Here is a 12,820-nt window from a genome sequence, read left to right as displayed (position 1 = left end):
TCTGTCCCATCATTCTCTTCTAGATCTCTGCCTTTGGGGTCATGTTTATGGTGCATGGAGTGGGATTCTGTGAGTAAGTGTTGTTGGTAGGTGTCTTGGGTGAGTGTCCACTCAGAAACCTGTAAACCCAAACCTCAGCTCCCAATTTGTACCTCCAGCTACCGATTTAACATTCTTTTTTTTTTTCTTTCTTTCTTTTCTTTTCTAGTGGTGCTACGTGGTTTGTGAGATCTTAGTTCCCCAACTAGGGATTGAACCATGCCCCCTGCAATGGAAGCACACAGTCCTAACCACTGGGCCACTAGGGAACTGCCCCCAGCTTAACATTCTTATTTGGAAGTTAGCCATATTTTATACCTATCATGTCCCCAAAAGGCTTCCCAGGTGGCTCAGTGGTAAAGAATCCACCTGCCAATGCAGGAGACATGCCTTCTATCCCTGGGTTGGGAAGATTCCCCTGGAGAAGGAAACATCAACTCACTAAAGTATTACCTGGGAAATCCCATGGACAGAGGGGCCTGGCATGCTACAGTCTATGGGGTCACAAAAGAATCGGACATGACTTGGCGACTAAACAGCAGCAACAACAATGTCCCCCCGAAGCCTGGTTTCATTCACCTCCACCCCTTCCCAGGCTTGCTTCTCCCCAAGAGCTTGCAGTTCGGGAAAAGATCCATCTTCACTCAGTTGTTGTTCAGTCGCTCAGTCATGTCCGATGCTTTGCCACCCCATGGACCGCAGCATGCCAGGCTTCCCTGTCCTTCACCAACTCCCAGAGCTTGCTCAAATTCATGTCCATTGAGTCGGTGATGTCATCCAACCATCTCATCCTCTGTTGTCCCCCTGTTCTCCTGCCTTCAATCTTTTCTAGAGAGCTGGCTGTTTGCATGGCCAAAGTATTGGAGTTTCAGCTTCAGCATCAGTCCTTCCAATGAATATTCAGGACTGATTTCCTTTAGGATGGACTGGTTGGATCTTCTTGTAGTCCAAGGGACTCTCAGGAGTCTTCTCCAACACCACAGCTCAAAAGCATCAATTCTTCGGCACTCAGCCTTCTTTATGGTCCAACTCACACATCCATACATGAATACTGGAAAAACCATAGCTTTGACTATTCAGACCTTTGTTGGCAAATTAATGCCTCTACTTTTTAATATGTTTTCTGGGTTTGTCATAGCTTTTCCAAGGAGCAAGTGTCTTAATTTCATCTTCACTCAATAGCCCAGTCCACTTGTCATCTTTTTTGCCCTCTTTTCCTCACATCTTAAAACTAACCTATTAGCAGTCATGTCAATTCTGCCTTCATACCATGTCCTGACTCTGACCACTTCTCCCCACCTCCACCCATCCTGCCTGAGTGGAAGGCCCTTTGGTCCCTGGGCTGGATTCTACAGTGAATCCAGTCTACGGATTCTTGACCCTCTGCAGTCTGATCTCTGCTTGACCCTCTGCAGTCTGATCTCCATACAACAGCAAAGTGAGGTTTTAACAACAAATCATGTTATTCGAGGCCATCCAGGAGCTTCCCATCACAGTCAGGATAAAATTCAAACTCTTTACATGGGCCATGACGCTCTCTGGGATCTGGCCCCTTCTCCCTCCCACCTCGTCTCATCCACTTGCCCCTGTCCCCCTCTGAGCTCCAGCGCCCCTGGTTTCCTTGCTGTTCCGCACACACACCAAGTTGTTCATGCCTCAGGGACTTTGTCCTTGCTGTTCCTTTTACCTGGAAAGTCTCCCCCGACCCCAGTAAGATTCACATGGCTTATTCTGAATATCAGAGAGCCCTTTCCTGACCATATGTTCTAAAATAGCCTCACCTTTCCTCTTGATATGCTCTTCCTCTGCTCTGTTTTTCTTCAGAATACTTATTCCTGTCTGACTTTATTATATAGGTTTATTGGTTTTATAACCTTCCCTGCTTGGGGGGTAAATTCCATGAAGGTAGGACTTCCTTGGTGATCCAGTATTAAGACTCTGCAATTCCCTGCAGAGGGCATGGGTTCGATCCCTGGTCCAGGAACTAAGATACTGTATGCCTCTGAGTGTGGTCAAAAAAATTCCACAAAGGCAAGGACTTTAGTACTTAGTAGGGGGGTGCTTAATGAGTCTTTGCTGAATGAATATGTGTAATATATGAATGTGTATGAGTGTCAAGTTTGTGTGTAGATACATCTGCTGTGTGGATAGGTATCTGTGAGAATGTCTTTGTGTGGAACTGTGGGAATAATGACATTGCGTTTGCGATTGTTGATGAATTTGTGTGTATGACTGCTTATGTGAAGAGTGTCTGCATATGTGTCTGTGCATGAAGTATGTGTGTGCATGTGTGCGTGTGTGTGTGCTATGGGATGTTTGGTGATACGTCCACTTCAGTGAGGGTAGGGAGCCAAGACACCTGGACATGGTCTTTCTCTTGCCAAATGGTCCACATTCCAAAACTGACATTTCAAGCCAACATTTGGTGGGCGCAAGGACTGGGAGGGTCTGGAGGAGCCCTGGGGCTGGTGGGGCCCTGGCAGCCTTGTGCTGATCCGAGCCACCTCAGCAGAAGGGATGTGCTCTCTGATGCATTGGCCACCAAAGAATGAGGCTGAAGTGCTATGGGGTGGAGGAGGCCCTGCATGGGCTGTGTGGCCTCAACATGTCACTGCTCTTCCTCCAAGCCTCAGTAGACTCATCTGTAAATGGAGTTCATTTGCTCTTGGCCTGCTTGCTTCTTGGGCTTATGGTGAGAATAGAGGGAGGCAATGGCAGTCTGTGTATGGCAGTCATAGTAACAGTGTTACAGCTGGGTGGCACATGAGGGTTGTTGTCCACTATCTCACCAGAGCAAATGCCTCAGTGTTCCCAGTCCAGCTCTGGACTTGGCCCCCTGTGAGCCTCCTTGGCTTTTTGTTGAACAAATAATATGTGTGTGAGGTGCAAATGAGTAGGTGCCTGGGTAATTAATGAAGAGATGACTGAATGAAGCAGCAAACAGATTGTTGAATCCCAATGACTAACGTGTTTGAGCATACCCTACGTACCAGACCCTACTTATTGTAAAGGCTTCTCTTAATCCTTGCAATAACCCCATGAAATAAGTACTATCACCCCATTTTGCAGATGGAGAAACTGAAGGTCAGGGAAGTTAAGTGACTTACTCAAAGCTGGAAAGCCTGCAGGTGGCAGGGTGGAGCATCCAGCTCAGGCGATCTGACTCCAGAGCCCAGAGCATTAAGCCCTACACAAGTCCTGCTGTGTGTATCAGTGAATGAGAGGCTGATTGAATAACTAAATAGGGGCAGGAGCCCTCTTGCTCTTAGCTGTGGGCAAGGCGGGCCTCTTTTCTAAGAGATGGCAGAAGCTCAGGGGTGAGGTGGGCATCCAAGGTCTGGGCCGGGGTGGTGTCTTTCCCAGGGTAGAGTGTGACCGCATGGCCTCACGTCCCTTCCCTTCCGCCCGTCTGCAGGCACATGCCACGATGCAGCACTACGGGGTGAATGGCTACTCGCTGCATGCCATGAACTCGCTCAGCGCCATGTACAACCTGCACCAGCAGGCGGCCCAGCAGGCCCAGCATGCCCCCGACTACCGGCCCTCAGTGCATGCGCTCACACTGGCCGAGCGCCTGGCTGGTAAGGGCCGTTGTGGGGATGGGGGCTGCAGGGTGGAGGAGAGATCTGGGGGACAAGGCTCTGTCTGGAAGGTGAAGGCAGAAGGGAGCACTGGGAATGAAGCCCAGGAAGACCCAGGTCACTCATGGCACAGGGAGATGTCATGCAAAATCTGCGTGCGTATCCAGACTACCCGTGTTTCCCGGGGCCCTGGGCCCCGGAGCTGCCCTGTGCCTTACTTCACATTTCCTTAACAGCCCTCTGAGGGAGGGGCCCAGTAGCCTCTCACAGGTGGAGAGACCGAGGAGGTAAGGGACTAGCCCAGAGCCTTCCAGCTGGGAAATGGCCAGAATGCCCCGGGAGCCACTTCTGTAACAGCACCCACGTTTTGATCGATGATTGTGTGGCCAGGCACCGCGTGAGCTGCTCTCTGTCTCTCTCTGCATCAAACCATTCAACTTCAGTAAAGGGAGGTTATTATCTCCATTGTATGGACAAGGAAACGGAGGCTCAGTGAGGCTAAATCTAGGCAGGGCTGGGGTGGGAGATTAGAATGGGACCTTATGGCTAAAGATTTGAGCTTTGAAGTTGCAGACTTGCCATCATTGTAGGGTCTACCCACTCTCCTCTCTTCTCTGAACCTCAGCTCCCCCTTTATAAACAGGGAACATGGTAGGGCCCATTCCATAGAATGGTGGGGACATTACTTGAGATAACACATGTAGGGTATTCAGCAGGGACTAGTAGGTGCTCAGAGGAAATTATTATCCAGGTCCTATGGGAAGCACCCATGAGAGAGCTACAGCCTGGTCACCCCTACTCCTGTTCACCCATGGCTGCTCTGCTGTGAGAGTCCCTCAGTGAACGTGGGAAGGATTTGATGGCTTGGGTGGGGAACATAAGTTCCTGAGAGGTGAAGTCACCCACCCCATCCTGTCCCAGGCCAAACCTCAAGCAGCAGATAAACTGCTCTGGGCCTGTGCCAGATGGTCCTGGGAGGGCTTTAGGGTACTTCCAGGGAGGCCAGGTGCCCATATACCCATGAGAAGGCACAGCAGAAAGAATGTGGCCAGGATCAAATGGTGGGGCAGACCAGAGAAGCATGATCAGCTGGTGCACTCAGGGAGGGCTTCCTGGAGGGCATGGGGCAGGAGCCCAGCCTTAAAAGGGTAAGGAAGGGGGACTAGCGTGAGAAAGGCACAGAACTGGGATGAGCTGTGAGGCCTGGGTAGGGGATCTGGCCTGACAAGGAGGGTGGGGCAGCCACCCTGCAAGGCTCTGGGAAGGGCTCAGAGGATGAAACCGAGCCCCTGGTCACCTTCTGTGGATAAGCATCAGCCTCCAGTGTGGGAATGTGTGTGCAGGCCTGCCCGGCTATGGCTGCTTCTCTGGTTTGGAGTGAATTCCCTGTGCCCGGCCTGGTGGTGACATTATAGATCCTGACCATGTTCCAGGCCTCAGAGAGGAAAGGTCAGGGACAGAGGAAGTGGCGTATTCAGTGCTCACACCAACTCTAATCTAAAGAAGGAGGCACACGAGCTCCAGGCGGGCCCTCATATGGAGGCCTTGCCTTCCAGCAGGAGGTTTTGCTGATGGTGCAGACAGCCTGGTCTCCCAGGCGGCAACCCCGTGCCCTCACCTACAGCCCCTGGAGCCAGCAGCAGGATGCTGAGCTGTTGCTCCTGCACCCAGGGTTCCACTGAGAGGGCTTCTCTCCTTCCCCTTCCCCAGTGTAACCAGCATGAGCTCGGGGCTCAGTCCAGGTTGGGATTAGTGCTGGTTTGTGAGGGGGTCAGGGCTCCCTCTTTACATTGAAGAAGGAGCAGCCCAAAGTCTGAGGCTTCCTGGAGACCCAGTTGCCTCCTTCTTCCTCATTTAGAGTGTTGTGTTGACTTCCCAGTCCCTGAAGTGCAGGCAGCCCTGTGCGAAGGCTGACACAGCTCGGGGACCCTTCAGCATAGATAGCCCAGGGCCCACTTATGGGTTATGGGAGGCCGGGAAAGAGAAGTTGACTGTCCATCCTCCCGGAACTAGTCAAGCAGAAGAGCAGGAGTGTGAAAGTGAAAGTCGCTCAGTCATGTCCGACTCTTTGTGACCCCATGGACGGTAGCCCACCAGGCTCCTCTGTCTATGGGATTCTCCAGGCAAGAATACTGGAGTGGGTTGCCTTTCCTTTCTCCAGGGGATCTTCCCTACCCAGGGATCGAACCCAGGTCTCCTGCACTGCAGGCAGATACTTTACCAACTGAGCTATCAGGGAAGAGCAGGAGGGTAGATAGCAACCCCAGGCAGATATATATGCTGGGAAGTTCACGTTCTCAGCACGTGGGCAGGACCATGAAATCTGTGGTCTACCAGGCCTGTCTCCTCTCCTAGCCTGTGGTGGTGGTTAGTACCTTCTCTCTTTGTCCTTACCTCCTGGAAAAAGCAGCTAGAAGGGCCAAGACTGCACGCAACTAGCCTTTCTGAGGCTGCCAGCCCTGCCAGAGCCAGCCCTTCTGTTGAGATATGAAACCAAAGCCTCAGGTCCTACCATCAGAGACTCATAGGCTGGGATGATGAAATTCATAGCCAGAGGACATAGGATCTAAAGCCAGTGAATTCCATCTACTTAGTCAGACTCCTCCTAACAAGACCTTGCAGATAGGTCCCAAGCTCATGGCCTGGCTTCTCATGGTCGGGGCGGTATTCTGTTGGTATCCAGAATCTAAGGGTCATTGGTTCTCAGAACATTTGTGACATGGACTTCCAAATTGCCAGCATCATGTACTCTCAGAATGTTATATCTTATTATCCTAGGACTTTATGGATTTTACGGTAAAGCTCACCCACCCACTTACCCACCTCAAACCAAATAAGGAAGATCCCCCTCAGGCATATTCCTCACAGCCATTCTTAGAGATGAATTAGAGCTCAGTGGGCCTGAGAGTTGGAGAAGGCAATGGCACACCACTCCAGTACTCTTGCCTGGAAAATTCCATGAATGGAGGAGCCTGGTAGGCTGCAGTTCATGGGGTCACTAAGTTGGACATGACTGAGTGACTTTACTTTCACCTTTCACTTTCATGCATTGGAGAAGAAAATGGCAACCCACTGCAGTGTTCTTGCCTGGAAAATCCCAGGGATGGGGGAGCCTGGTGGGCCTGATAGTGAATGATAGTATGGAGTGATCTTGAAAATCCAGCTACATGGAGAGGAAATGGGTGATTTCCATGGGGAAGAGACCAGGGTCTAGCTCTGGCAGGACCACAGTGGGTCAGAGCAGGGTAAGATTTAAAACCTATTTCCCATAATTAAATGGGCCCCCTCTCCTTGCCCTCCAACGGCTGTACATTTCAAGACATCATCTTGGAGGCCCGCTATGGCTCACAGCACCGCAAACAGCGTCGCAGCCGCACGGCGTTCACGGCTCAGCAGCTTGAGGCCCTGGAAAAGACCTTCCAGAAGACTCACTACCCGGACGTGGTGATGCGTGAGAGGCTGGCCATGTGCACCAACCTGCCTGAGGCCCGGGTGCAGGTAAGGCCCAACTAGACCTTGGGGACAGGCACCAACCCACTGGCTGGTTTCCCACTGTCCAGGAGCCAACATTTCAAACTGCACCTGGTGTCTCCATGAATGACTACAGCGACAGGAGGGGAGTTGGGGAAGGGATTGTGGGTGCGTGTTTCCCAGAGGGTGGGCATGACCTTATCCTGCACACCCTTGGGGAGTACCCTGCTCCAAGACTCCGCTGTGTCCCCTCCATTCCTGCAGCCCCTCTCCCTGTCCCCAGGTGTGGTTCAAGAACCGCAGGGCCAAGTTCCGGAAGAAGCAGCGCAGCCTGCAGAAAGAGCAGCTCCAGAAGCAGAAGGAGGCTGAGGGATCCCACGGGGAAGGCAAGACCGAGGCCCCGACCCCAGACACCCAGCTGGAGACTGACCAGCCCCCCAGCCTGCCCAGTGGCGACCCCCCTGCTGAGCTTCACCTGAGCCTGTCTGAGCAGTCAGCCAGTGAGTCGGCCCCCGAAGACCAGCCAGACCGGGAGGAAGACCCCCAGGCAGGGGCTGAGGATCCCAAGACCGAGAAGAGCCCTGGGGCTGAGAGCAAGGGGCTGGGCTGCAAGAGGGGCAGCCCCAAGGCAGGTGAGGCTTGGTAGGGGCTATGGGTGGTCTGGGGCCCCGCCTAGGGAGAATGACCAGGTCTAGCCGCCCAGGGGCCTGGCTCTGCCATGGGTGTCAGAGCAGAGACAGAGTTAACCCTGGACACGTGGCCCTGGCCCTGACCCAGAGAAAGGACATGGCCAAGCAGGTCCATGCCAGGTGACCCCCCTTTAGTCGCTGAATCCTGGCAAGGTCAAGGGAATTTTGTGGGGAGGGGCTGTGTGGCAGGGGAGGGATACTTGAGGATCTCAGGGTAGAAGCTATTTATCAGTCCAGTATGTTAACAACAGCACAGATGTACCAGTGCATATTGGGTGAGTACCAGAGATCACCACGTGTAGAGCTCTGGCAGGAAGCATTATCTCAGTCACAAGCCCTGCATCCAGGCAGGGAGGGGACGGGGCTGGGAGCTGGAGGGGAAGGGGAACCGCAGACAGGAGAGGGAAAGGGGAGGCACAGCCTTGGAAAGCACGGAGTCTTGGGGCGGACGCTTCTGCACCACCCAATTTGCTTGTGGCTCAGCCATTGCCTTTGTCAGTCTGATTCTGTTGTAACGATTTTGAGAGTCAATAGAACTCTTTTGTCCCACCAAACCCAACAAACAACAAAAACCAAAACAAGAAAAGGAGACTCCCTAAGACGTCAGAACTGAGGGCCCTGGCAGAGTCCGTGCCGTCAGGAAGCTTGGGTCCCTCCCTCCCAGGATTCTGGGGACACCCTGGCTGAGATGGGTGGATGTGATTTCAGCCACAGCCCGTCTTGTCTACAGCGCCAAGGGGGAGGCGAGGCCAGGGGAGCTCCTCCTGGCAGACCAGTGCCCTTGTCCTGAGTCCCTGGTTCTTGATTCTCTGCTTGCAGACTCCCCGGGCAGCCTGGCCCTGCCGCCTGCAGCCCCCGGGGCCGGCCTCCTGGGCCCCTCCCACTCCTACTCCTCTTCCCCGCTGAGCCTCTTCCGTCTGCAGGAGCAGTTCCGCCAGCACATGGCTGCCACCAGCAACCTGGTGCACTACTCGTCCTTCGAAGTGGGGGGCCCGGCCCCCGCCGCCGCGGCCGCCGCCGTGCCCTACCTGGGCGTCAACGTGGCCCCGCTGGGCTCACTGCACTGCCAGTCGTACTACCAGTCGCTGTCAGCGGCCGCCGCTGCCCACCAGGGCGTGTGGGGGTCCCCGCTGCTGCCTGCGCCCCCCGCAGGCCTGGCGCCTGCCTCGGCCGCCCTGAACAGTAAAACCACGAGCATCGAGAACCTGCGGCTGCGGGCCAAGCAGCACGCAGCATCCCTGGGACTTGATACGCTGCCTAACTGACTGCTGGCCTCCCCCTGCAGCCAGGGCTCTTGGGTGCCCCCAGCCCAGCCCCAGGGTCATCCCAACATGGCTCTCAAGGAGCTACCTCATGAGCCCAGGGATCCTGGGGCCTTGGAGTCCTGCCTCCTGCCCCCCCCCCCCCACCTCCCCAAGCTCCAGCCCTCGGTGAAGCCCACACCTGCACCCTCTGCATGGTCCTGCTTGGATCCCACGGAGGCCGAATGGGGAGGAGGTGAGAGGCCAGTGCCCCCAGCTTTCCCCAGTGAGAGGTTCTCGCTGGCCAGACCCCTGCCTCAGTGTCGCCTCCTCCCATCCCCCGCTTCCTCCCCTAGTAAGTTGCTGTGTGGAATGTGAGATATAAATATAAATATATAAAGCTATATTTTCAGGCACCTGCCTGCCCAGGCCCCCTGCCCCGCTCCATGGCTTCTCCGCTGCCGCCCCCCAGCTCTGCCTACAGCTTCTGCGTCTCACTCTGGCCTCCCCTCCTCTCTCTCTGTCTCACTCTGGCCTCCCCTCCTCTCTCTCTGTCTCCGCTTTCTTCCTTCTCCTCTCCCCAGCCTGTCTCCCCCTCTCTGGATCTGCCCCCGTGTCTCTTCTTCCTGCCCCTGCTTTCTTTCTTTGGTGCTGGCTGTGTTGATGTAGACTCTGGTCCCAAGTTATGCTTTGTTTGGGGTTAGGGCTTTTCAGTTTTAGTCGTGTGGCTTCTTCCTGTTCCTCTCCTTTTGCTTCTTCCCAGCCTCCTGGCTGCTCCCCGCCCGCACCCTCTTGAGGCAGCTTCTCCTTCCAGTAGAGGTGATACGGCCCTCGCTGGAGACCCCGTAGCCACAGGAGCAGCAGGCAGGAGGGGGCCTAGTTCCCACCCCCGACCCGGGCTTGCATCCAGAAAGGCATGTTCTCTGTCTTTTCTAGCTTTGAGACGCCCCCCTCCCCACCCCCAGCCCAGATTGAGAAGGAGGGGAGGGGAGGCAAGAGTCAGGCTCGAGCTACATCTCTGGCTGTAAAACCTCCAGGACTGGAGCCTGGGGCCAACATTCACCCAGGGTTGACCACAGGGCTCTAGACCTCTCTCTGGTGCAACTTCCCTGCTTGGAGGGAGGTAGTAGGCCACAGGTGCTTTCAGAGAAGTGTCTTCGAGGAATAAGGTCCTCTGCCCCCGAGCCTGAGGTTCTGCAGTTAGTGTCCACAGCAGGGTGTGACTGAGCCAGGAGGGAGGGTCCTCCCCCTCCTGATCACACCATGCGGCATTGCAGAGAGTCTCAGGGCTTCAGCTGGCATCCTGTCTCAGAGCCCATTCGAAATAAAGCCTTCTGTCCAGCGAGTCGCTGGCACGGAAAGGTGTGTTCCTATTTGTGGCCAGGAACCCAGCTCAGCAAACTCCCTTTCAAAACGGTATGATCTTGAGTCAGCCCATAGCCTCTGTGCCCACTCCCCACCTGGATTAGAGGGCCTGTAACATCCTATCCATCCCCTGGAGAAGGAAATGGCAACCCGCTCCAGTATTCTTGCCTGGAGAATCCCATGGATGGAGGAGCCTGGTGGGCTACAGTCCATGGGGTCGCAAAGAGTTGGACACGACTGAGCGACTTCACTTCACTTCACTTCAGCATGCTATCCACCTCTAATGTTCCACATATCTGTGCTTTCAACCTTGCAGGGCAGAGGTTTTTAGTTAAACTAACAACCACCACAAAAAGGCTCTCACAGAGCACAGTGTTTAAATTAGAAAATGATTGTTGCACAACTGTATAGCAAAGGGTATTGCAGGCACAAGCCTCTCCCTGGGCATGGCCACAGTCTCTGGGCCTCAGTTTTCCCAGTAAATGTAATGGGTCCCTTTGAGTCGAGACAATCTGGATTTGATCCTGCTTTTCTTGAGTGTTAGTCCAGCCTCTGTGGGCACCCCATCTCCAAGCCTTCACGTAGGCTCAGGGCTCAGGGCAAGAGGAGAGGTATGGCTTGCACAGATTCTGGGTCATGATCCCCAGACCCAGCACTTTGTGGCTCACCACTAAGCTTCCACCCCTGCTTAGAGAAGCTGCATCTGAAAACCAGGGTAAAGATACCTAAGGCTTGTCTCCTCTCCCAGTGGGAGGAAAGAGGGGTCTACGGGTAGGACTAGTTTGCAGAGTAGTCGATGCCCATGATCCGTGGGGAGTTCTGGGCCAGGGCAAATGGAGAAGGCTTTGGATGGAGAAAAAGTGAGGGGGATGGTAGCTTGGGCCAGGAAAGCTATTTGAACAAAGCAATGGAGTGAGACTACGTGGACGATGGGGAAATGGTGGCTGGCTTCATGAGAGGTGGGGCTGAGTTTCTTGAATCCAGATTAAAGTCCTCACCTCGATGTGGCTGGGCCCAAGGCCGGCAGGTGAGGGTTTCTGAACAGGGGGATTAATTGAACCGGGATTGGATATCTGGGATTTGGAAGGTGAATCCAACAGCCACCGGAGGTCAGAGGAGAGACTTGGTCAGGGAGACAAGAAGGCAGAGCAACTCTAGGGGACAGAAGAGATTTCTGTTTAATCCTCTGGGATTAGGAAGTTCTGTTTCTGAAACGAAAGAGATCTCATCTAGCCCAGGCCTGAGGACTGAAGCTTTTTTTCTGTCCCTGGAGGCAAATGACTATCACTGCACCTTGGAATCCAGTAGCTCTAGACGTGCCCACCTCCCCCAAGAAGCCTCACCAGATTTCCCAAGGAGCAAGTCCACCCCGGAGTCATGTTCTGGCTCAGCCTAGCTTCCCTCAGAGCTTTGTCAAGGCTTCCTCATTCAATCTGCCAGCCCAGAGAAGGTAAGGAAAGTGTATGTGGTCCCCTTCCCCAGGCAGATCTCAACCTAGTTTAGGGGACCAGCCTCAGTGAACGAAAGCAGTTAGAGAGCAAGAGGGGAGCTTATGTGTAAGCAGCACCTGTACCTCCTATGAGCTTAGGACTGTCCCACGTCACCAGAGACTGAGGCTGAAGCCTCTCCTAGGGCAGCCTGGTCACCTGCAGGCTGAGAGTCAGGCTCTGACTGTCCTTCCCAGGAAGGTCTCGTTCCTCTCCTCTCCCTCCCACTTGAGGCCTCTGTGTTCCGCCTCCTCGTCTCCCCAAAGCATGGTCCACGGGCCTGGGTCCCCCACTCCCACTCCGCAGCAGCGGGCTGTACAGACTGCTTTCCAAACCAGCTGTTTTGTGACCTTTTGTGCTTAGAGGCGATGCCAGCCCGTGGCAAAACCACTGTGTACCGTATTTATTTATTCTGTTAGTTGAGAAAACAAGACTCAAGTGCCCCCTCCCCTGCTCCACTCCCTGCGTAGTGTGGCATGACACTCTGTCCCGTGTACCCCTCTGTCTGTCTGTCTGACTTCCTGTGACGTTGTGACCTGTTCTTTGTCCTACTTGGCTAATAAACGAGAATCTGGCAGCACAGCCCTCAGTCCAGGTTCATTTCCAGAGGGGCCTGCGGTGGACTGAGCAGGTGGTTCAGCACTGTGGCCCGTAGCGGAGGGAGGCAGACCTGCCTCATGATTGGCCACTTCCTCCAGGGCCCTCACCTGTCTGGGGCTGGAGTGCCCTCTGGGGAGGTCTCAAGGAGCAGAGGGACAGGGGCGGGGAAGGATTCCATCTCCTCTGGGGTGTTGATCCTCATCCAAGCACCTGTGGTAGGGCAGCGGTGGGGGGTGGGGGCCAGGGCCATTAGGAGAGTTCGGGGTGGTCTGGGCAATGGGTCTGTACGATGGAGCAGACAGAGGTTCTGTGGGAACGACAGGAAGGCACACGAGATCTAAAGCCAG

General features: G+C 54.4%; 1 protein-coding gene and 1 non-coding gene across 3 annotated transcripts; one reads left to right on the top strand and one right to left on the bottom strand.

The window, feature by feature from the left end:
• Window positions 1-3,457: 3,457 nt before the first annotated feature.
• On the top strand, window positions 3,458-9,045 carry DMBX1 (diencephalon/mesencephalon homeobox 1). Of its 2 annotated transcripts, none has more exons than XM_068966300.1 (4): window positions 3,458-3,620; window positions 6,940-7,118; window positions 7,375-7,723; window positions 8,600-9,045. In XM_068966300.1, exons 1-4 carry the CDS (start codon window positions 3,467-3,469, stop codon window positions 9,043-9,045), a joined length of 1,128 nt encoding a protein of 375 aa, XP_068822401.1. In that variant the 5' UTR covers window positions 3,458-3,466. The 2 variants fall into 2 exon arrangements, with proteins under 2 accessions (XP_068822401.1, XP_068822400.1); XM_068966299.1 differs by having other exon boundaries at window positions 3,467-3,618; window positions 6,923-7,118.
• On the bottom strand, window positions 5,788-5,859 carry TRNAC-GCA (transfer RNA cysteine (anticodon GCA)). Its single transcript has one exon. It is a non-coding gene; the product is annotated as a tRNA-Cys (tRNA).
• Window positions 9,046-12,820: the final 3,775 nt, after the last annotated feature.

The sequence above is a fragment of the Capricornis sumatraensis genome, chromosome 2 (genome assembly GCF_032405125.1).
Source record: "Capricornis sumatraensis isolate serow.1 chromosome 2, serow.2, whole genome shotgun sequence".
NCBI classification, from domain to species: Eukaryota; Metazoa; Chordata; class Mammalia; order Artiodactyla; family Bovidae; genus Capricornis; species Capricornis sumatraensis.
This window is presented reverse-complemented; position numbering and strand designations above follow the sequence as displayed.